This window comes from Cygnus olor, chromosome 2 (genome assembly GCF_009769625.2).
Source record: "Cygnus olor isolate bCygOlo1 chromosome 2, bCygOlo1.pri.v2, whole genome shotgun sequence".
NCBI lineage: Eukaryota > Metazoa > Chordata > Aves > Anseriformes > Anatidae > Cygnus > Cygnus olor.
In genome coordinates, this window is record NC_049170.1 from 980,250 (window position 1) to 1,004,057 (window position 23,808).

General features: G+C 53.3%; 1 protein-coding gene across 3 annotated transcripts in view; it reads right to left on the bottom strand.

Moving 5' to 3' along the window:
* Positions 1 to 1,095: 1,095 nt before the first annotated feature.
* The window catches only part of DHX30 (DExH-box helicase 30), a 35,207-nt gene continuing 12,494 nt past the window's right edge, over positions 1,096 to 23,808 (bottom strand). For all 3 annotated transcript variants that reach the window (XM_040549280.1, XM_040549278.1, XM_040549279.1), the window contains 18 exons: positions 23,053 to 23,183; positions 20,685 to 20,795; positions 18,278 to 18,633; positions 17,026 to 17,152; positions 16,190 to 16,339; positions 15,290 to 15,442; positions 12,927 to 13,748; positions 10,168 to 10,246; positions 9,188 to 9,292; positions 8,010 to 8,185; positions 6,704 to 6,910; positions 6,239 to 6,320; positions 5,508 to 5,701; positions 5,267 to 5,426; positions 4,812 to 4,969; positions 4,250 to 4,353; positions 3,943 to 4,082; positions 1,096 to 3,232 (listed from right to left, as the gene is read on the bottom strand). In XM_040549280.1, the coding sequence (XP_040405214.1) occupies positions 2,997 to 3,232; positions 3,943 to 4,082; positions 4,250 to 4,353; positions 4,812 to 4,969; positions 5,267 to 5,426; positions 5,508 to 5,701; positions 6,239 to 6,320; positions 6,704 to 6,910; positions 8,010 to 8,185; positions 9,188 to 9,292; positions 10,168 to 10,246; positions 12,927 to 13,748; positions 15,290 to 15,442; positions 16,190 to 16,339; positions 17,026 to 17,152; positions 18,278 to 18,633; positions 20,685 to 20,795; positions 23,053 to 23,183 (3,491 nt within the window). In that variant the 3' untranslated portion in view covers positions 1,096 to 2,996. The remainder of the gene's footprint in view (positions 3,233 to 3,942; positions 4,083 to 4,249; positions 4,354 to 4,811; positions 4,970 to 5,266; positions 5,427 to 5,507; positions 5,702 to 6,238; positions 6,321 to 6,703; positions 6,911 to 8,009; positions 8,186 to 9,187; positions 9,293 to 10,167; positions 10,247 to 12,926; positions 13,749 to 15,289; positions 15,443 to 16,189; positions 16,340 to 17,025; positions 17,153 to 18,277; positions 18,634 to 20,684; positions 20,796 to 23,052; positions 23,184 to 23,808) is intronic.

Here is a 23,808-nt window from a genome sequence, read left to right on the forward strand (position 1 = left end):
TGTGGGGGCCTGGGGAGCCCACAGGGGTAAAGAAGGGGTTGGGGTGGGTGTGGGGAGCCCAGAGGAAGAGGTAAAGGGGCTGGGGTGGGTGTGAGGGGAGCCTGGGAGCAGCCTGGCCAGCTACACCACTGGGAGTTTTGGCTTCTGCCCAGCCCCGTGGGCTTCTGGTGGAGCAATGGCCAAGTCTGGGTCCAGGGCAAATGGGGGGGGTGAGGCTCCATCCACAGCTGTGAATGGAGAGCCCCGAAGAGCTGCTCTCCCCGACACACACACACCAAAGAAAACCAAAACCTTTTTCTACCTTTCCTCACCAGGATGCAGTCAAGCTCAGTGTGCAGGGTCCTGGTGGCTGGGTGCACGGGGGGGAGAAAAGGCTTTTCCCACGTCCCTTTGTCCCGAAGGCAGCAGCCAACCCCTCTTACCCACCACAGCTTTTCAGAAAGCCCCCCCACAGCCAGCTGCCAAGGCCCCGGCCCTTTCCTGCTGGGTACCTGGCTCCAAGAGCTGCTGGAAGCCGGGCTGGAGCAGGGAGCACATCCCTGTTTCTGTGACACCTCTCCCCAGTCCCTCCAAAAAACACTTCAACTCTCAGGCTTTGGTTTTCAAGGCAGGCTTCGGAGTGCTCTTCATAGAACCATGGCGGGGGGTGGGTGGGAAGGGACCCCAAAGCCCCCCATGGCCACCCCCCCCGCCGTGCCCAGGGCCCCCTGCCCCCAGCCCCGGCTGCCCCCAGCCCCATCCAGCCTGGCCTTGGGCACTGCCAGGGCTGGGGCACCCACAGCTCCTGGGGGCAGCCTGCGCCAGGGCCTCACCGCCCGCAGAGGGAAGGATTTCTGCCTTGGATCTAACCCAAACCTACCCTCTGATGGCTTAAAGCCGTCACCCCGTGTCCTATGGCAAGCTGAAGCAGCCGTTGTTGCAGACACACCAACAGGGCTGGGGCTGCGCCTTCCCCCACTGCAGGGTGTCCCTGGGTTGGTGCCACGCGAGGCCAAGCAGGGGCAGGGCTGGGGTCTCCCTGCCCCTCTCCCAGCTCCAGCCTTTGGTCATCCACCGCAAGTGAATAAATAAAAAGAAGGAAGAGGACAGAGGCAGTTACTACTCTATCCCTTTTTATTGTCTTTAATCTATGTTGTAAAAAGATCCAGTATCACATAACAGCCACTGAAGTATCCCAATATCACACTAGTTCTGAACCATTTAGACAATAGCTTAGTCTTTTTTTTCTTTTTTTTTTTCTTTTTTTTTTTAAACCTGCTGGAAGGGAAAAAACCATACTGCCCATTATACAGGCCAAAAGAAACAAACACTGGTCAAATAATAGTGACAACCTCAAGCAAGTGAAATGAAGATGAAAAGTTTCGAGTGAACACAGGCTGCAGGACTCCGACCGCCCGCGGGAGCCCAGTGGCTCCAGGAGGGCAGAGGCGGCCCCAAGCCCCCGCCACCCCCTGCCCTTGTGCTTTTCGCCCACGGCCACTGGAGCCGCGGGGCTCCCGCACCCCTCCGCTCCACTCCCTCAGTTCAGATGGCAGGGGCCACAGCTCCGTTAATTAAAGCCCATGACGAGTAAATTAAATCTTAGTAGAGAACAAGTGGCAGAACCAAAAGGTGGCCCCAGCAGCAGGCAGCCCCCGGCCCCAGTGCGGTCGGGACGCTGCGGGGCAGGGACCCCCTTCGCCATCGTCCACACCTGCAGGAGCTCAGCCCCTTCCTCCCCCAGCAGAGCACAGCAGCGTGCCCAGCTGGGGCGCCCACCTCGCCTTGATTTCCAGATACAAAGAGCATAAGAAATGGTGAATAAAAACAAATAATCCCAGGCCCTGTGACTGCCTTTTGCTCAGCTGCTGGGCACAGCAGTAGCAGCACCTCCCTCCAGCACCACGCCGGGCGCCCGCCCCCGTGGGCGCAACCCCTCGGCTCCCCCAGCGCCCGCACAGCGTGTGCGTTACTCGTTCCTCCGTGGCACTGTCCCGCCTGAGGTCTCACATGCGTTACGAACATTAACGAAGCCTCACAACAGCCCTGTGAGGTAGGTCACTGTCTTCATTTGACAGGGGATCCAAGGCAAAGCTGGGATTAAACTCCAGACCTCTCATTTAATGCTGCGCCTGTCGCAATCCTCCTTCCACAGAAATATGGTCCCTGTTCATAGAAAACAAAGAATTTTGTGCCTATGCTCCTGGCCTCCTGCAGGAGAAAGCGCTCACAGGCAGACTGGCATCTACAATCACGTCCTGTGTTGCACAAGTTACAGGGATCCGGCCTCCTTGACGTAGGGAGAACAAGAAATAATAATAAAAAAAAGAAAATAATAACAACGCAAGAAGACAAAAAGTACAGGCAGATTAGGAACAACGAGTCACATCTCACACTCATAACGCCACGACTGCGCTCGCGCTGTGGGGCGGCAGGGCCCCGCTGTGAGGCTCGGGTCCCGCGTGGAGCGTCGCCTCCGGCACCTTTGGGGCTTCCTCCCCTCCGACGTCCTTGGGGCGCGCGGTGCGGGGAGAGGTACGACGACAGAAATCACCACCCTGCGCCAGAGCTGCTGGATCCACGCTGTGCCCGGCCCCGGCCCCCGGAGCAGGCACAGGCGAGCCGAGACATCCGTCCTCCTCTTGAGCCCGGAGTAGCTCTCGAACCAGAGCTGCTCCTGCCCGGCCCTGTGGGGATGGGGCGGAGGACGGCACGCAGCAGCCGTGTCCTTGCTTTCCAGTTCAGGGACTGACGCTGTTGGAGCGGAGGAGGTGGGGGGGGTCCACGAAGCTCCCGTCAGGGTCCATCGGCACTCGCAGTCCGTCCCAGGCGGTACGGCGCTGGTTCTTCCTACACGGTGACCATGCACGGAGCCGACAGCAGGAGATTCAGACAACATTAATCTTCTAGGATGGAGAGAGATGACTTCACAAGGGATAAATAGAACTTTATTTAAATAAACATTTGTGAACATCTTTATACAAATTACAAGTCCCCACACAATCCTCCAGCTCTGCCTAAGCGCCAAAGCTGCCAGGAGGGCCTTTGAGCAGATCCACCAGGATGTCGAGCAGCTGGCTGTGCTGGTGGTGCAGGTCCCCGGGGATGGCTGCCATCTCATAGCACAGGCACGTCTCCACCATCTTGGAGAGCGATACGCGGAAATCACGCAGCAGGCGGATGGTGTAGGAGTCTCCCTCCAGCACCAGGAGGTCGCTGTCTGTCAGGGAGACTGTTGCTCGCCAGCCATCATCTTAGTGGGGAGAAGAGAGCGGGTGAGAAGCAGGAACGGGGACGAGCTGTTCTGGTGCTGTCCGCTCAGCCCGCTCCACCAGGGGCAGCGCAGGTCCACCCCACGCTCATTTTAGCCCCGTCTGGGGGATTTATCTGCCCAAAGCGTTCCCACAAAAGCCTGGCAGTGCTCTGACCCATCAGAGCAGGAACTTTCCCCCGCTTCCCACAGCTGACAGCCGATGGCACAGCGTGTCTGCGCTCTAGGGCTAAGCCCAACTGCAGCAGCACCCAAACCCCAGGGGCTAAAGCAACACATCCACGGGAGGAAGGGCTCGCTCCTCCCCACACGCCAGTCTCCTCCCCAGTCGTGGCTGAAGAGCAGCCCGACGCCTCGCTCCCCCAAGGATGAGCCTCCAGGCAAAGCTTGCTCAGCCTGCCTTTGGCTCGGTTACCTCGCCGCCCCGCAGAGCTACTGCCAAGAGCAGCTCACAAATCACCGCGCTCGTGGCCCCAGGACAGCAACACCCAAGTCCAAAGCAAGAGGCTCAAAAAGAAGCAGGGTGAGACAGCTGGCCAAGAAGGCAGAGCTGCTACAACAGCGGAGACCAGGGGTAGCCAGCTTGCAGCCCCTCCAGCTGCGGTCCTTGTGGAGGAACAGGGCGCCTGGGGTGGCAGCAGCAGCGCGAGGAGGTGCAGGTGTGTTAGCCCTGCAGCTGCCGTAGCACTCACCTCGGACGTGGATGTCTGTGTCAGTCATGAGCAGCACAGCCAGCGGGTGGACCTGCGAGGAGTCCCGCACAAACACGCCGCCGTTGGACTTCACCGCCATGAAGTACGTTAGCCAGCGGCTGTACAGCTTGGATGCCTCCCTGCAGGGGGGGGAAGAGCTGCGTCAGGCACAGACGGAGACGTGTCGCGCTCTGGTACTGGCACACGAGCCCGAGGCACTGCCAGGGTCCTCAGCGCAGCCCGCTGGTGCTGGGAAGCCAAGTGCATGGTGTCACCACCCCCCTGTTCACACACGTGGACCCCTCACCTGTTGATCGTTGACTTGTGGAGCAGAACGGTGCCAGCCTTTGTCCGGTAGGCGTAGCTGTTGGGTTTGAACTTCCCTTGGCGGGTCACTTTGCCTTGTCTCACCTGAAATGAGAGCATCTCAGACACCTGCACAGGTGGCAGGCACTGCCCACAGGCAGCCAGCCCGAGTTTCCCCACAACTGTCTGTGTGTGCGTAGGGCAAGCAGGACCCCCTGCTTCCAGCAGCACCACTTAGCAAAGCACACGTATGGGGTTGGGTAAGCAGACCTACAAGTCACCAAGCACCGTACGAGGGGCAGCAAACAGGAAGAGAAAGATACGACCCGGGTGGTTCCCAAGAACCAAAGCACGGAGCTGTGCAGGCTGTGCTGGCCACTCCTCACAAGGAGGGATCCAGGGACTGCACTGGGCCAGCAGGCGGAAGCACAAGCAGGCAGCCTGCCCAGGGGACACGCTCCCAAGAGCACGAGACTCTTGTCACTGGCACCTCCACGCTTCCCTGCGCTACCCACAGCGCCCAGCACGCCCAGGAGAGCAACTGCAGAGTGGGGAGCCAGTACCTGGATGAGGTTGGGGTAGAGCCCAGCCATGAGCACTCCCTTGACCAGTTCCTCCTCTTCACTGTACTGGTTACATACGGACGAGGGCATGGTGCAGTCAGACGGGGACGACACCAGGAAGGCTTCGTAGAGGTTCTCAGAGAACTGCTTGACAAGGCCTGTGGGGAGGAGGTGGCACCAGCGAATCACCCTCTCCGTCACTCCACCATGAAGCGACCTCGGCAGGACAGCACCAGCTCCAGCCTCGGGGGCTCAGCCTCAGCACCAGGACAGGAGGAGACCTTTCCTGCCTGGGGCCTCCCCAGGGCTGTATCTGCGCTCCCGAGAGCCAGCAGCAGAACTCGCACCCGCCCCAGGATTCGTCTGCCCGGCCTCCCCACTTCTGCACCGTGCCCTTCCCCAGTGCTTCAGCCTCTTCAGGGGAGGGAAGGGAGAAGCCGGCCTCAGAGACTCACCGTTGATGAAGCGAAGGCTGGGGCCATACAGGTAGTAGTCCTGCAGGTAGTTATCCCTGGCACGGCTGTCTCTACGCCTCAGCACCTCCTCCCAGCCCGCCACAGCTCTGACAAAGGCGAGGTGATCGCTCCCGCTCTCCCGGCTCAGAACAGCCTTGGCCTGGGAGACAGACGCGTGGGTGAGTCAAGCGGCAGCCCCTTCTTTACCTGATTTCTGCCTTCCTCCAGGAGGGCTCCTCACCTTGTCCACCTCCGCACGGTTCTGCAGGCTGCTGCTGAAGGGGTCCCGGGTGAGGCAGGAAACGATGACGAGCAGGGGGTGGAGGCAGCGGTAGATGGAGGCCAGGACGATAGCCTTTGCCAGCCGGGGATCCGTGGAGATCTGGGCGAGGCGTTTGCCCAGCGTGGTGAGGGCTTCTCGCTGGTCCAGCACTCCTGCAACAGAGCCGCCCACCAGGGCATATCCGTCAGCTCCAAGGGGGGCCAAAGGGGCAGCCAGTCACTTTTGGGAGCTGCCAGGAGAACCTTCCTACCGGGCTGGGAAGATTTGGTGTGACCTGCCGAAGAGGCACACAGCACAGGGGCCTTCCACAAGCACCCAGAACCTCCCACCCCCAGGGGGAAGGACCTGAGACCAAAGAGGAGGCTGGAACAGCCAAACGATGACCAACACGACCCCAGATGCGGACGCCAGGTCACAGTTTTCCTTCTTTCTCTGTGCCCAACTTTTTTTTCTTTTTATTTTTTTTTTTTACTTTGGAAAGTTCTCTCCACTCTTTGAGCAAAGCAGTGTGGAAAATAAAACAGCACCACAACGTGTGCAGTTGGAGAAGTCCCTACCAGCTGCCATCCCTATCAAGGGACGATCCTGCCCAGTCTGTCCCGCAGGATCCTGTGCCAACTCTCACTTCCCACGTTCAGACAGCAAACGCGTTTCCATCACGCCCACACCAGGACACAGCCTTAGCTCACCGATCTCCTGCAGCAAGATCACTGCTTCATCCACAGCTTTGATGTCAGGGCTGTCCAGAGCCTTGGACAGAAATTCAACCGCCTGCAACACACAATGGAGAATGGGGAGTGGGGGGAAGGCATGTTTCCCAGACCAGAGAGCGGGAGAGCCTCCAGGAGCCCACTGCTCTGCCCCACGGCCACAAGTTCCCCTCCTGGTTTGCCTACAGGAATATGAGCTCAGTCCTCTCCATTTCTGCACAGTGCCTTTTAGACACACTCTGTGATCTAGATAATCTACGTATGTCCTGGTCTTAACTTCACTAGAAAGCAGCGCATTTAGGAAAGCAAGAACTAGAGTCGGCAGCGTCTTGGATTTTTCCTACTCGTGTTTGTGGTCAAATCTCATCTCTAGAACTGGCACCAGGCAGATCGCATTCTGCTGGCTCAGTCAGATGCAGTCTTGCAGGCGTGTATTGTGCTTACTGTTTTTTCTGGCATGTGGATCTTGGCCTGAACCACCAGGTTCTCCAGTGGGGTGCGTAGGATCTCTGGAACCTGGTAAGTCGGCATCTTGTCCAGGCGGCTGCGAGGGAAGAGGTGATAGGCAAATCCTGACTGGCAGCGGCCAGCACGCCCTCGCCTCTGCACGACGTTCGACTTGGACACCCACACCGTCTCCAGGCAAGACACCTGGAGAAGAAGAATTAGGCGTGAATACTCTCACGGCTATCTGCCCAGTTTAAACGGAGCCTTCCATCTGGTCCACGGACCTTGGGAACTCCTCAGGACCAATCACCCACCCTGCTAAAGGGGAAGAGAAACCCTTGCTATTATCCTGCATCCTGCAGTGCCGTTCTCTAGCGAGCAGCAGTGCGGAGGCCTGAGCCGCTCAGCGCACGGCTGAGACCTGGATGCCACCTTCTGGACACCGGCCTCATCTCCACACCACGGCGCTCGCCAGGAGCTCACAAAAGTGCCCTGCTGGGAGCTGCCCGCAGGGCCCGGTCCCAGCCTCCCCGCACCAATCCTGCCGCATGCCAGCACAGACACTGCAGGGCCTGCTGGGAACTGCCCTGTGAGATGAACTGGGCTAAAAGCGGGCAAACATAAAGCGCCTGCTTTAAAACTAGACCTGTTCCAAGGCATGAGTCATCCCCTGGCCCTGTGAGATGTTCTAGCGCAGGGAAGGGAAGGGGCAGCAGCATACAGCCCGGATCCCTCCCGCCAAGAGCAGCAGTGGCACAGCTGCCTTCAGGCTGTTATGAAAACGTACTCCCAAGGAGCTTTGTAAGGCCCGATACCACCAGAAACAGCCTGAGCACTGCGCCACCCCCCCTTACAGCTGACTAAAAAGCCTAGACAGCGGGGTCAAGATGGCTTCAAAGGAGCAGCACCCAGCAGGTAAGAGCTGCCTTGGTCGGGCAGAAAGAGGCTTATGATGAAACCACAGGAAAAGGCAGAGAGCAAATGGAAAAGCTACAAACGTTAACGGTGTTAAAGAGAGCTGGGAAGTGAGTGGGATTTGCCTTAAATTTCTTCGAAGATACCAGGCTCCTGCCTGTTCAGCAGAAGCTGCTGAGAAGCCTGGCAGGGAACGTGCTGAAGGCAAACGCTCTGAACGATGAGTCACAAATCAGTCCCCAAACAGGGACACAGGGCCAGCGCCCCAGGGGCCGAAAGGGAAGTGACTATCATCCCCTTCAGTGGTTTCTCAAACGCTGCTCTGAAAACATCCGTGAGGTCTACCACAACCCAAACGCACTCAGCAGAGGCGAGAAGGCAGCGGTACCTTGGTCTTTAGGTCGTAGCGCTCCTCCTTGTGCGTGCCGCTGTCCACCACGTGGACAATGTCGTTGATGGTGATGGAGGTCTCAGCGATGTTGGTGGCCAGGACGATCTTCCTGACGCCGGGCGGAGGCCGCTGGAAGATGTTTTGCTGGTCCATCATGGGGATGTTAGAGTGCACTAGCAGATAAAAACAGAGTCAGTCCTGCCCTGCTTTGCTGTAAAGGCCGAGGCGAGCAAAGATTCGCAGCCCTCCCCGTACCACCATCATCTCCCACTTTCAGTAATGCCGACAGTCACTGTCAGCAGTTTCCTGCCAGACAGACCTCAGGGAAAAGAGAAGCAAGTGAAATAAAAAACTTCCACACCATCTCTGAACCCCTCCTACCCCATGGAGGTGAATGGCACCACCAGAATATCTGTGTCCCACTCTCTTCCAGAGTCCAGTTCTGCAGCTTCCCCTCTTTAAAAGGCCTCTGGGGCAGGGGGATGGGGTATCCTCAATGCTGTCTGCTCTAACTTTCCAAAAACGATTGCTGACAAGAGCCTATAGCTCTTTGATATCATATTTTCCACACTACAGACCAGTGATGCAGAGAAATTCCCAACAACTGCACAGAACAGCAGGGGAGCACAAGAATGTGCAGGTTTCACAAAAAACACCTGCGTTTCTTAGCAGCTGAGCTGTTCAAAGTCGCACCCCTTCTGACCTTATTTGACACTGAATAGGGAGGACTGTTAACAAAGAACCAAACCAACCAACCAACCATCTTTGAAGCCTCGCAGGGTAATCCTGGCTTTGGTTTTACATTTCCCTCCTGGGATGCAGAACATTAAATTCACTAACAGAAGATGAACTACGGAGCGCACCTCCATCGCACAAAACAAGTCTCAAAGAGCTTTTCTATTTAGGCTCAGCACGCAGCTACAGCAAGGCAGAACTCGGCAGTTTCCTCTTGCCTACATCTGCATTGCTGGAGGCAGACAGGAAGCCAGTTTCTTTAATCACACGCTGGCTTGGATAGCCTCTGCTAGGAGTTACTTGTGCTTTACATACGCATTTGCATACATCAGAGCACACAAACTTGCTCTGTTATCTGGGTGCAACACCTGAAGGGGTTCATCAAGTCAATTGGCCTCTCCTCCTGAATCCTGGGGAGAAATCCGGCCCTGCCCTCTCACCTGGTAAGACGAGGTACCGGCTGTTCTGAGACCCGAGCATCTCCAGCAGGCGCTGCTGCACTCCTTTGATTTCCTGCCAGCCAGGGAGGAAGCAGAGGATCCCGCCTGTAACAGAGCAAGAACACGTAACCTAGCGACCCAAGAGCTCTTTCCCCGCCGGAGACTCAGAAACTGCAGACAGGACCCCCATTATTTCCAAGCCCACAGCAACCCTTAGCCCGAGAAACCCAAAGGAAAGCAGGGCCAGGGCTGGGATGCCCCCTGCCAGCTGGCTGCTGAGGAAACCTGCACCCCGCTCATCACAAACCGATGCCAGATGCAGCCATCGGGGAAGTCAGACCCAGGGAAATGTGCCCTGCCTGCCTGCTCTGCTGTACCTGCCCCTGTCAACCCGTCAGGGCAGAAGTTTGAAGTCAAAAGGAAACAAGGCTGGCTGCGTTCTGGGAGTGAATACCTTCGAAAAGCTTCAAGTGTTTCAAAGCTAGTAGAAGCCACCTGAAAAATCCTGCCTTCACAAAAGCATCACCTCCCAGGGAAGGATACTTAGTGGGGACTGGTCTCCAGTACAGCAAAATAACTGGACTGTGCCGCACAAGGCTGCAGACGCTGGTGCACAGACACAGTTTCAGCCCAGGAACGGGGTCTCTCACGACACCGGGACCTTGAGACACACCGACACGGGAATCAGCAACCAACCCAGCCTCCAGACAACTTTCCGAACTCCAGAAAAGAGGGGTTTGCGTAACTGCCTGGAGCACTGCTCACCTTAGCCTCTGCCTAAGGCACGAGGACTCATACGTCGTCTTAGCCGAAGACTCAGAATGAGGTCACGGCAGGCTGAGACCACTCAGCTCACCGGGGATTCCAGGCGGCCTCGCAGAACCCAGCACGACGTTTTCTCTGCACAGGGTCTGGGCTCTGCAGGTACCATTTTTTCCCCCAGAAAAAAGGAAAGGGGAAGGGAGAAAAGCAGAACCTACCTGGTTCTCCGTGGGCGTCAATCTGGAGTACGAGGTCGGTGATCAGATCGAGGTCGAGGACGCATTCATCATCTGATTGCTGGATAAAACAGGAAGCACAGTGAGGATAGGTAGCTCTCTGAGACAGGTACTAAGGGAGCTGACTGGGAAAGGTGCCCCCCGAGCTCTGCTGTTTGGAAACAGAGGTGGTCTCACGGGCGTAGTGACGTGCCTGTCTCAGCCACAGCGATCATTCGGTGGCGGAGCATAAAATTTTTGGTGATGGGAGAAAAACGGGCAGCGGAGCTACTGCCCTGGCTGCCGGGAGGGTAGAGCTCGGGCTGCCCGAGGAAATCGTCAGTAAGGTCCCTGGGAAACTGCTTTCAAGCGTGCTGGGCCCATCAGGGCCGGTCACTCTTTGAGCCACCTCTTAAGATGCCTTTAATGCCTTCTTGGCCTCTGTCTTTTACATGTGCTGGGCTGCAGGACCCTGACTTGGGGAGCGGTGAGCTCCCAGTTGACTTTGAGCTTGTGTGGGGTCTGCTGCTGCAACCGGACGTACACAGATCTACGGGGCCCCACAGGATTCGTCCCCGGGTACTGACAGAGCTGGCCGATGTTACTGCAAGACCCTCTGCTATTTCTCAGAGGTCTTGGGAATCTGGAGAGGTCCCAGCTGACTGGGAGCGTGCCCACGTTGTTCTCATTTTCAGGAAAGGTAAGAAAGATGACCCTGGCAATTACAGGCAGTCAAGACCAACGCGGGTTTATGAGGACGAGCCGTGCCTTACCAGCTTGGTATCCCTTTACGACGAGGTTACCTGCCCGGGGGGTGAAGGGAAGGTGGTGCCTGCGGGGTCTGGGGATTTCGGCAGACTTTGAGACCGTCTCTCACAGCGTCCTCCTGGACAAAGCGCCCAGCACTGCTGCGGCCACACCTCAGGTACTGAGCACAGTTTTTTAATCTGTTATATTCTGGAGCCCAAAAATACTAGGATGGGTCCAAAGAAGGACAAGAAAGAAGTGAAAGGGCTAGAGGGCATGGCTTATGGGGAGCAGCTGAAGATATCTGGTTTGCTCAGCTTCGAGAGGAGGAGAGCGAGGGGTGACCTCGTGTCCTGCTTTCGGCTGCCGGCGGGGTTAAACCACGACGCCTCGCTGCTGCCTACAGCTTCCTCGAGAGGGGCAGCAGAGGAGGAGCTGCTCTCTCCTCGCTGGTGGCAGGATGCAAGGGGATGGCCTAGAGCTGTGTCAGGGGAAGTTCAAACTGGATATGAACAGGGGTGGGTGGGCAGGCACTGGAGCAGGCTCCTGGGGGAAGCGGTCACAGCCCCAAGCCCTTGGGTGTTCCAGCAGCTCGCGGCGATGCTCTCAGGCACGTTTAACTCTCAGGTTGCCCTGTGCGCAGGCAGGAGTAGGACTGACAACCACCACGGGTTCTCTCTCCCAGCTCAGGATATCCTGTGATTGCAGGAGGACACACGCAGATAAATAAGCAGCGATGCAGCAGACAGCAGAAAGGTGCACAGACTTCCAAAGCGTCTTCTGGAGCGAGCAGATGCCTGTTCTTGGATGGCCTCCCCAGGACGAGGAGCCAGGAACCTCAGGAGCCTGGGTTTGGCTCCATCTGGCACCTGCCCTGGTCACCACTGCTGCCAGTTTCCTCGGCTGAGGAGTGAGAATGTGCAGTCCCTTTCCTGCTCTCCAGACTTGGAAGCTAGCTGACGTTTCTGTACCTCTACTCAACAGCACCTAACGAGTAGCAAGAGTTAAAGTGAAATTCTGGGGGGCAAAACCAGGCCTTCAAATCCACCAGGTGCGGAGCAGCAGCTGTCTGTCTCAGTAATGTGGAACGTAAGTCAGGTCAGCTTAAAAAGAGCAGGGGAAAAAAAAACAGCCAGCCATGAGAGGAACAGGAAGATGGCCCTGAATGCAAGGGGCCACCCTCAGCAAGTTTGCTGATGATACAAAGCTGGGAGAAGCCCTTGGGACAACCAGGTGGTCGCTCAGCCACCGGGAGGAACTTCCACAGGCTGACGGAAACCTCATGAGGCTGAACAAGGAAAGGTCAACGGGCACAAATAAGATGCAGAAAATTCTGTTTAAGCCTAGGAAAAACCTTCACTGTGAGGGCGATCGGACACTGAAGAGGCTGCCCAGAGAGGCTGCGAAGTCTCTGTTGCGGAAGATACCCAAAACTTCCTCGTAAGCCTGCTCTGGCTGACCCTGCTCTGAGCTGGGAGGCTGGATCAGAGGAACTGTGGAGGTCCCTGCCAACCCCAACCGTTCTGTGACTCTGTGACCCACTCTGTGACGGTTACCCCCAGCGAACAGCACACATCCGGAGGGCACTTACCAGAACAGTTCGGAGCAGTAAGGCTAATTGTAAAAAGAGGATATCAAGGAATTCAGTCGTGCGAGATAACGAGCACTCGGGTAACACTGCTCCACGTCACCGCCACCCTAACCTCGGACTAGACTTGCACGTTTGTGTACACACAGGTACGCTGAGCTGTTGGCTTACTCAGGCATAAACAGACTTCCCATTACAGAGGGACAAAAGTAACTTAAATTTGAAGTCCCCTTCACCCATAAATTAATTAAAATACAAGGGATTCTGCTAAGCTGATCTTAGCTCAGGAGGATTGACCTGGAATTAAAGCCGAGCCAACAATGCCCGAGAGCCACAGGAAGAGGGACCGGTTCCAGGCCCTGCAGATACGCCAGAAGCCAGTCCCTGACCCAAGGGGAACAGCTTCAACGCCGTGCCGCACACCCACCTTTATCTCATAGTGCCGGTGCCGGTGCCTACCGAGCTTGGCCAGGATCTCTTCGAGATAGTACTCCTTCACCGGGTACATGAAGCCCGGCACCTTGACCACGGGGCAGTCCCCAAAGTAATGCGAGAAACGCTGATTGTCTCCCGTGGCGCTCATCAAGACCAGGCGCAGGTCGGGGTTGAGCTTCTGGATGCCCTTGAGCAGGATGAGCAGGAAATCCGTGTTGACGTCTCGCTCGTGGACCTCATCGACCACGACGTGGCTGACGCCCTCCAGGCTGGGGTTGCCCTGCAGCTTGCGCAGCAGGATGCCCACGGTGCAGAAGAGCAGGGCTCCTCCCCGGGCGGGGGGCTTGCTCTCCAGTCGCACCTGGTAGCCCACGTTCTTCCTCATGTTGGGCCCCAGCTCCTGCGCCACGCGCTGGGCGACCGAGATGGCGCTGATCCTCCTGGGCTGGGTGATGACGACGTTGCAGCGGGCGCCGCGTCCCTCCAGGATGTAGTGTTCCAGCAGGAGCTGAGGGATCCGCGTGGTCTTCCCGCAGCCCGTGTCTCCTGCTATTACGACCACGGGGTTCTGCTCGATGGCCGAGAGGATGGTGTCCTTGTGAGGATCCACCGGCAGCGGGTGGCTCTCCTGCCACGAGGATCCTCTCCTTTTCCAGAGGGCCAGGAGGTTCTGGCTAAGGCGCACTTCCTCTGCTTCCAGCATAGGGATGTACGTCTTCCCCGTGATCGCGTCGCTTATCGCGCCGGATTCCTTGCTCAGGTTCATCATGTCATCAGCAATCCGGGGCCTGGATTCCCTGATGTCCACTGGGTACTGGGGGAGACGGAGAAAGGTGTGAGGGACAAGAAGTTCAGCACCAGTCCTCAGAAACCCAAAAAGAAACAAGTGCCTGGAATGGACTCAGCCAGACTGGCTTTGCAGTGGCCACAAAGCTTTATCAAACTCTCTCCAGATTTTAGGTAGCCCACCTCCTTTTTTTTTAGGTACCCTTCAGATTTTAGGTAGAAGTAATTCTCGCTTGAAATAACCTCAACTCAGAATGCAACTTAGAGCAGCTCCCTGCATGTTCCTCCCTGCGTCCCCTGAAGTTTGCAGCCCGGTCTAACAGACACACTAGCGCCAAGGCCTGAACTGACAGGCCCAGGACAGCATCTTACGCTCCCCAAGTCAGTGGCTGCACTGTCTGCAGGTGCTGCAAAAGCCCCTGAAGTCAGCTTTTTGAAACGCTCAAGTTGCACCACCACCCTTCTTTCCCTCAGGAAGCCCGGACACGTCACCTGCCCAAAACATAAGTGATCAGCTAAGCCACAAATAGCCAATCTTCATGATCCCATGGGAATAACCAAAAGGAGCAACAGCAGGTCAGGAACTGGCTAGAACAAAAATCGAAGCACTGGCCTGGCTGTTCACAGGATTAGAAGTTCAGTGACAGATCAGTAGCTTTGGGTTCAGCCTTGCTCAGGGTCGCAAAGGCAAGCCTTCCGCACGCGGTGTGACACACACATGGGAGGCAGACCAAGCTAGCCCTTAACTTGGCCACTCTAACAGGTCATCCAGAAATGTCTGCTGCCTTAGGCCTGGTTTTGGCTTCCTAGGATACTCCCTACCACTTGGTTTCCTTTACAGCATCTGTAAGATATTACAAACATCCCCCGAGATCTGCAATGTTCACCACCAAGGGTGCTGCAACAGTGCTGCGCAGTGACTTGCCAGCTTCCAAACACAGGCATTGTTTTTAATTAATTCAATGAGCTACAGACATTTATACCTGCACCGTGCCCGTCCTCACCTTACGCTAGCACTACCTCCTGCGCTGGCACTGAAGGCTCCCAAGGAAACCTGTCTTGGCACCGCTTCAGCTTCCGTGGGTGTGCACCCCACAGCAGGGAGGGAGATCTCCTGGGACCTCACGGCCAGGTGCTGGGGATCTGCTCCCACCACTAACTTAGAAGTGCTCTAAGAGACACTCCCCCAAGGGAAAAATGAAAATTTACCAGCACCCGGTCCTTGTAAAGCAACAAGGTATAACCAGGGTTTTATGTTAGCAAGAGCTGCATAAGGCAGAGGTCATAAGCCTACAAAAGGAGGCTGTAAGCAAAAACTGCACTCCCCAACACCCCCAAAGGCCAAATAACACAGAGAAACATCACAAATACATCCAGAGAAGGCCCACTGCCCAGGAAGGGTCTCCTTCCCCTCGGGTCAAAGACTGATCAGTTTTGTGGCAAAACATCAAGTCATAAATTCCCCCGACATTTTGGCATGAAGCTCCCAACCCACGTGCACGCAGTCCAAGCTCTGACATTACACGTGATCAGCCAAAGGTGGTCCTGAGGCACCTAAGGAAGCCTTACATGATTCAGGTAGTTCTCAATCTTGCGCAGGGTGGCTTCAGGAACTTTGATGTGGCAGGGTTTCCTCTGGTTCTCACCAAGTTCCCGGAGCGAGGTCATGTTGTACATGGCGTGGCTGAGAGGGTTGTTGTTCTTGTCCACTAAGCCCAGGCTCTGCAAAGAGGAGAGGCAAACCAGACCGTCAGACACAAGACTCGCATGCAATTTGCTGGCACGTGTAGGTCCTCCAAGTTCTGACGGGTGAACTCCCTGCCTCGTAGCTCAAACCTATCACTGCTTGCTTTTGGCATGGCAAAAACACGCCCCTATCGCAGCTCTGGTGAAACCGCTACCTGTCCCCAACACAGTGCTCACAAAAAGATTTCAAACAGATCCACCAAAAAAACAGCAGCCACAATTGTAGGTGACAAAACCCTCTCGCCATGGGGCTGTTAACTCTCTTGCTGTGGTTCTGGTTCGTTGTGACAACTCAGTACTAGGCCCTACACGATCTTCTCGGACTTCTCCTCTGCTAATTCCAGCATCTGCAGCAAAACCTAACACAGCAATGTGGCTGGACCGCTCACCTACAAGAACAGGAAGATAGCCTGTCTTAGTAGGCAGCACTGAGGGGTCCAAGCGAAAAAGCCAACACTTCAGGAGTAATCCCCACACGTCACTCTGCTGAGGGATCAAAACAAGCCCAACAGCCTTCAAGGGGTCATCACAGGGGGATACCTGCGGGGTACAACAGCAATTTGGACTGAATCCTAAGGTTTGAAAATGTGTTTATTGAGCATGAAGTCAGAGATCAGAAAGTTTTAGGCGTCACCACATTAGTTTCAAATATGGTGAGTGAGTGGCAAGGGTCACCTATGTATGACAGATTAGAGATGGGATGTGGGAACCACACGTGCTTACCTTAAGCTTCTGACAGGCCAACGCCGCTGCTTTGTTTTCTGCCTCCACCTTGCGACGGCCCTTGGCAGCAAAAGTCATCGGACAGGGCCAGCGGAGCGTGAGCTTGCAGATCTTGGTCTTGGTACCTACTGTACGGAACTGCATGTATTCCTGAAAGGCACATAACCAACATCAGCCTGGGGTGGTGCTAACAGCCTACACGGGCAGAGATTTTTCAAATATACCCCAGTATTTCTAAGCAGAGCTGAAATCAGTATTATTTTCAAACACCAGAACAGGTTTACTGCACTAGATTCCACCCCTGAGCTCACGAGTTGAAGCAGGAGTGAGAGCAGCCAGCTGCGTGCAGAACACCCCCGGCGGCACACGGGGTGAGCCCAGCTAGGGCTTGCTAAAGCACACGAGGTCTGGAAAGGAGCTGGGTGACACACACCGAGGAGCAGAATCACCACATACTGCCAGGAGCCAAGGTGCGGAAAGATTCCGTCAGCACAGGAATCGCACATTTCTCCGAGTAACGCCAGCTTGTGTTTGTTGCGGACATTAGGGGAAATGCAAGCTTATCACCTTAGAAAATACACTCCTTCGTTCACGCTAACCGCTCCTCTACCGCCCCGACCTCAAGTAACAATATTCCCGGTGCTTCTATTTCCTTAGCTCCTACCACTAAAACTTTTCTTGCTTTTCAGGCTGATTTTTCTGGGCCTCGTTAACCTCCCGTCTCTCCCCAGTTCTCAGCTGCCCAAAGAAGCATCCACAGAGACTGCAGCCCGAGTCTCTGAGCCTCATCCCCTGCAGGTCGGTCCCCGGCAGGGGCCGGTCAGATAGCTCCTTACCTTGACCGTGGAGGAAGAGGTGGCGATCTGAATCACTTGGGCCAGGAGATTTTTGGGAAGCGGGAACTGCGTCAGAGCACGGATGGCAGTGTTGTCGTCTGTCATTTCGATGGAACTCCCTCCTCGGCTAGATGGAAGAGGAGAACAGTTGGATACGCAAACATCCACTCGGTGCTCAGACCCACCTCGCTTCAGGTCTGCAACTAAGATCAAGGTTATCTGTGCCTTCGCATCTGAAAAGTTGTATCTCGCTGCTAAAGTCTGTCAGTCCCAGAAAAATCACCCAGTGCAGAACTTAAAAGCAAGGAAGCCTTTACACTAGTACTACAAACCAGATACCATCAACAGGTTTTAAATTATTTAGAAAACTACAAAAAAAGCAACAACAAAAAATAATGTTGAATTTCTGAATCCAAAGAGCATCCCTACAAACAACCACCACCACCACCAGGTCCTTACGGATTTTTTTTCTCCCGTTGACTATGAAAATCTGAAATTTGTGCTCATAAAACATGAAGTCAAGAAAGCAACTATGGAGAACTACTGGGATGAAAAGGAGCAGACTTAATACTGCCCCCAAAACCGTGGGGCTAGGGGTATCAAGAAAGGGATTCCTAATTGCATATGCACAGTTTTCTGGAAACAGAAATTTCTTCAGGCCCAGAAGAATAAGAACGGGAGCGAACGAGTAGGCAGCACTCTACCCAAAGGAGAGGACTCCAGAGATGACACCTCGGCACTCCCCTGTGATTACAGCCAGGTACAAGGTCAGGCTGCCCCACTCTCTCTCAGGTAAGAACTGGCACAACAGTCACTGTTCGGCTCACCTACAGGTCATAGGATCACAAATCATTTAGGTTGGAGAAGACCGCCAAGATCAGCTTGTCCCAGCCTTTAACCTTGCTCTGCCAAGTCCACCATTACACCATGACACTAAGCTCTACGCCCACACATTTTCTGAAGACCTCCAGGGCCGGTGACTCAACCACTTCTCCAGGCAGCCTGTTCCAGTGCTTCACAACCCTCTTCCTACTATCCATCCTAAACCTCCTGCAACTTAAGGCCATTTCCTCTGTCTTATCACTTAACGCTTGGGAGAAGAGACCGATCCCCACCTCATTATAGCCTCCTTAAGGTCACACCAGCAACGTGGAAAGCTGCAGCTCAACTCGGAGGAACCACAGGGCTGCCTCAGCTATGAAGAAAACCCTTTTTTATTGCCCTGCATCAGCAGCTATCAAAGCAGACCTACCTTGCATCTCTGCCTGAGGTTCGAGCATCCTGATGTGCCATAGGTAAATAATCGGAAACATCGATCGCTTCTTCTTCCAGCTCTCCTTCCTCCAGTTCCCCCTCCTCTAGCTCCCCTTCCTCCAGCTCTTCTCTCCGCATTGCTTTAGGCATGCGGCCCTGCTCCATGGGCTGGATGGAATCGTCCGGCTCCATCCGTCGCCAGCAGGTCGACAAGTCGGCGAGAGAAGGTCCGGACTTGGAGCGCCACTTGCCCTCCGAACACCACCTCTCATCGGGGCAGCCAAGCTGGTCTGCGAGGAGCCGGTACTTCGCAGCATCAAACAGCTCATTTCTGGGCCCCAGCAAACCCCAGCCCTGCAGGAGAAAAACGCACTGTTAGCTGCAGTAAAGAGACAGAGATGGGCAACGGCAGGAAACAAAACATCTGGGGAAGGAGAAAAACGCAGGAGTGATTTCTTTGTATCACACAGAAAGAGGAGAGAAAGAAAGGGGACTTGCAGAAACGTAAAGCTTTCCTCCAGCTATTGCTACTTCGAGGAAATCTGTTCACTAACCGCCCTCCCCAGAGCACAGTTGCTTGGTATCCTGTAGCTTCTTGCAAAGGCTGGGCTAGATCTATGGGTGTTTTACCAAATACAGTTCAAACCTTGTATTTCAGAAGTTCTGAAACGCACCTCAGAGCACGAAACGCATCTTTTTGGTAAGGCTAAACCTAAACAAACATAACCTGGGATAACACAAGGTGAGAATTCAGTGAATGGTTCACTTCTTCTCTTTTTGCTTCCTTTTCTTTTCAGTCTGCATAAGCACTATCAAGATCTCCCAAATCTATCGGTTTCTGAAACAGGAGTTCCCAGTTACTGCTGGCCCACCGCCTACGTGTAGGACTGAGCCTTACACGAAGTTCCAGGTATACCTAGATTGCACCACGCACCGTATCTTACCAGACCACTGCAATACATTAAAAGTTACATCTTCAGGCCTCTCGGCGGTGTTATTTTGCGCTGTAGGAGTGCCTAGGACAGCAAGAATTCACTTTGCTAGCTGCTGTACCCAAAGTCACTACTCTCATCTCCGCTCCAATTAACACCACCGCTTTTCTTGAATTGACGACTCGTCACTTAGAGCAGCATCTGTAGCTATTTCTGTAGCTAGGACTGCACAAGGCCTCCCATCACGAGGGGTTTCTCTTGGTTAGAGGTCTAGCTGGCAAAGCACGTGGGTTAACACTTTGCATGCTTAATCTACGGTCCCAGGGCTGTCTTTTGTTGTTTTCCAGTTCTGAACTGAAAGCACAGTTGAACCATTTCGCAAAACGTAGTGAATAATATTATTGCAAGCGTAGGTGGGACTTTTTTCCCCCCTTGAAAACTTCCAGGCTTTCCAAGAAAGCCAGAAACAATGCTTTCATTGAATGTTGAATAGCGAGGAGGAAACAAAAATATACTTCCAGTGACTGTGAACTGAACGAGCACCGTGCTTCAGGTAAGGCAGTCAGTGGAACAAGTTTTGCCGATCACAAGATTAAAAAAACTAACCTCATCAGAAGGCAGCTCAAGAAACTGCTAGTTTTAACGCTGTAATCCTTAACTTCTGAAGGTTTAACTTAAAAACTAAATGGTTATTTCTTAACATAGCTTTCTTGCCCTATAAGCAAATCAAAAAGCTCCTATTGCCAGAGCACCTGGCATCTTTTCTAGGCTCCTTCGCAGGAAGCGTTGTTCCTACTCCACGGATGAAAGGGAAACTCCAAAAGCAAACTCACTTGCCCGAGGTTACAGGCAGAGCTAGCGGGAGAGCTGGGGACAAACTGCACCTTATCCTCAGACAGCTGCTACGCCACACCACATCTGAGACAGCGCCCTTTATAACCTTACAGTACTTGCTTGATGTTGGCTGCGCACACACATTGACTATTTCCAGCCAGAAATAAGAGGCAGATTAGCACAACTTTAAACCAGAACACACAACTGCCACACTATGGCTTAAGTGACAAGAAAATGAAAGTCTCTGAAGCTACCATGCTTGCAAATACACACAGGTAGACTTGCAAGTGTGAGTTAGCGAATAGTAACAGCAAACATACTGGAGGAAAGGTCTACTTCTTGCCACAGGTGTTCAGACGAAGATAGATGATGATTAAGGTCTAGGACATAAAGAACAAAGACCAGAACTCAAAGAACGCAGTGAATTCAAGCCTGGCTGCAGAAGCAATTGGGCTTTTAAACTCAAATTGATTTGGACAGCTCAAGACTTCGTTCTCTACTCCCGATTAACAGACGGGCCAACTAAGAAAGTAAACATGCAGAGAGAGATATAAAAAGTCAAAAATCATTTCACCAAAATGCTCATTTCACCTGCACGCTCAAAGGCTTGGTTCATCAAGCTAAGGGGCAAAAGCTCACCTTGAAGAGCTGGCATGCAGCTGCTGCTGCCTGCCTCTCAGCATCAATCTTCTTGGTCCCATAGCCTTCCACTTCCACGTTCTTAGGCCACTTTATATGCAGAGTGACTTTCTGAAAAGCAAAGATAAGCAGTAAAGTGAGACAGCACAGAGCAATCAATCTCTCCCCTCCACCGGAAGCACCGTTACTTCAAACATGTCTGAACTCCAGATAAAGAAGGTAACTACAAATGAAAATCCCAAACGAACTGCTTGTTCAGTCGCTCTACGGGATGCTCCATCCCAGTAACACAGAAACAAAAGCCTGAAAACAGACACAAGGTGCCCACAGCCACACAGAAGCCGCGTGGCCGAGGCAGGCGCAGAAAGCAGGCTGCTTTCCAGCACAGCGCCACGTACCGCAGGCCGGAGCTTCGCAGGCTGCGGTGTGTCAGCCCCAAGGAATCAAATGCCAAGAGCTTGTTACGAGAACAATTCAGTTTCAGAGTAACTCTTCCTGTGTGCACTGCAGCACACCACACCAGAGAAGCAACATGCACTCTCCAACACATTTCCAGTTCCATCGGCGAGCAAATCTTTCTGCTTCCTTATCCTAGTTTCAATTAGCAGCATCCTGCACCGCGGTTACGCAGGCAGGTACCGCGCTCCTCGGGCAGAAGAGAAGCAGCCTGCAGTTTGTGCTGCCCGGCACAAGCTGTTACGGAACTAACAGTACCACCAGAGCTCCTCTTCTACCAGCACAGTTGGTTCAAAGCAGCTGAAAAAACCTGCAAAGAACACTGAGAGCTGAACCCTGCCCTTTGGTAAAAACTGCTCCAAATGAAGAGCTCGCTCTACTCCCGGCCCCGCAGATGCCGTAGCTGAGTTTCTGCAAGGCTCAAAGGAGGGAAATGCCTAAGGAATTCTCTCCTGTTTCTGCAGCAAAGATGAAAGGTGGCATTTAGGTCCGCTGGGAAAACCCCACCTATAAGGCTAGAAAAAAGGCTCCTGACTTTTCAACAGCCTCCATCTGGCTGCCTGCCTGCCTGCCATCTGAATCTCATCTTACTGCAGAAAATTGCTGCGTATTTTGCCTAAGGACTCTGCATGAAAAGACACAGAGCTGCGGAGAAAAAAGTTGTCTCGTGAAGGCCGGGTTAGTTGGTGCTCACAAAGAAGTCTTGTCCACTTCCAGCCAAGACTTCCCCAGTTTGTCTCTCCTGTCCTCCTGTCCCCACACTTCTTCCTGTTGTGTTTTTTGTTTTGTTTTTTTCCCCACCTTGTTTTCTACAAGAGCTCTTCTATTGTTTTGTCGTATGTTCGTTTCTAAGAAATCTGAAGTTACAGACGACATCAATCTGTGTAAGTGCTAGCAAGAATTTGAACTGATTACGCAGACTAAAAATGATGAGGCACTAGGTATGGCATTCCTAAACAACAGCTAGGAAACTGCACTGCTGCTTGAGGAAAGGCAAGTAACGCAGAAACACAAATAACGAAGGAATTCCAAAGTAACCACTAGTAATGTATTGCCTAAAACATGCGTATGCTCAGAAAGGATGAGGTAATGAAAAGTGTCTGGGAAGTTTTAAGACAGAATGTTATTGGAAAATGTTAATCCATCAGAACTGAATCTTTTCCTGGAACGTACGTTACAGTTAAACTTCAGCTGGAAAGGGCTTTCTGCTCGAGGCAGAGCGAGAGGCCTGGGGCCACAGAGGTTGTACAACAGGAGGAGGCAAACCCTTGAACACAGAGCACCCACGAGTTAAGAACGTCTGCTCAATTCATAGCACAGACTGGGACGCGAGAGTCTTACATCCAAGCTGCAACTGATCGGCAAAATGTTTGCCTGGAATTCCTCTGGTCCATTTAACAACAACCACCTCTGTATTTAATTTTGCCCTTAAGTAGTACTAGAAGCCTCCCTCCATTCCAAACAAATTCATCTGTTCTTATTGCAATTTTAGGCTTTCTTAGGCATTTTTCTATTAGAATACAGAAACAAAATGTAGCCCTAAGGTCTAACATATAGCACTTAATTACCATTTTCTAAGGCAGTAGGTTACAAAGCCCAACACATTCGGCAGCAAACTACATGGCCTCCTGCTAAGGAAAACCAGTTACAGGACAAAAAGAACAAAAATTCACCCTTCCATAAACAGAAGGAGGTGGACAGGACCTACATTTACATACCCGTTAAAGCACATGAAAATAGAGAAACGGGAAGAAGCGAGAAAATCTTGCTTGAAAGATTATAATACAACTTTTATGTGGACTTTATGTGCTACAACTTTCTCTATTTAAAAAGTTACTTCCAGGTTTAGCAGCGCTCCTGGCTCATTCACACCATACCCACCTACCACCAATGCCTGGTACAAGAGAATTACCTTTTTTCTTGGCCCATTAGTGTGGATGTATACCAGTTTGTCCCTTGCATGAGAAATGCCCAGGGCTCGTCCAATCACGCTGTTGAGCAAGTTTTTAGGCTGTGGAAATTCCTTCAACAAGTCTCTGGAATCTGGAAAAAAAAAACAACAGAAGAACTAAATGTCTTACAATTCTTGTGCAGTCCTGTTCAAAGACATGTCCTAACACCTGCTTCGCTGCAGCTCTGGGAGTGTAAATGTCTCTAAGGCTACAGATACGGAAGCAGGCAGAAGCTCAGAGGTTCACCCACAATGTCTCCAGGTATCAGCAAAATGGTACACAGGAGTGTAAAGTCTCCTGAGCACCAAACACAAGACAATACTGCATTTCCGAAATGCCTAACTGCATCACCAATACTTTTCCTGAAACGCAGACGTTACTTTTCCCCCCCTTTCAAAGCGTGAATTTAAAACTTCCAGTTAAAACTGCAGCATTGGCAGTCTAACTCAGTGCTAACCCTAATTCAGCAACACTAAAAAATCTTCCCAAACCGTTGTGACTGTTGTTTTCCCCCCGAAAACACACGGTATCAACAAAAAAACCTGTCAGACAAAATACACCCAACTGAACCGGAATGAAAACACCCTAGCACAGAACTCGAAGCCCAGATCAACGCGTGGAGTTGGTGCCATTTCCTCGCTGTGAATGCAAAAAGTGGCTCTGCTTGCCATCCTTCGGTATCAAAACCGAACTGAGCAGTAACCACCTCGAACAGA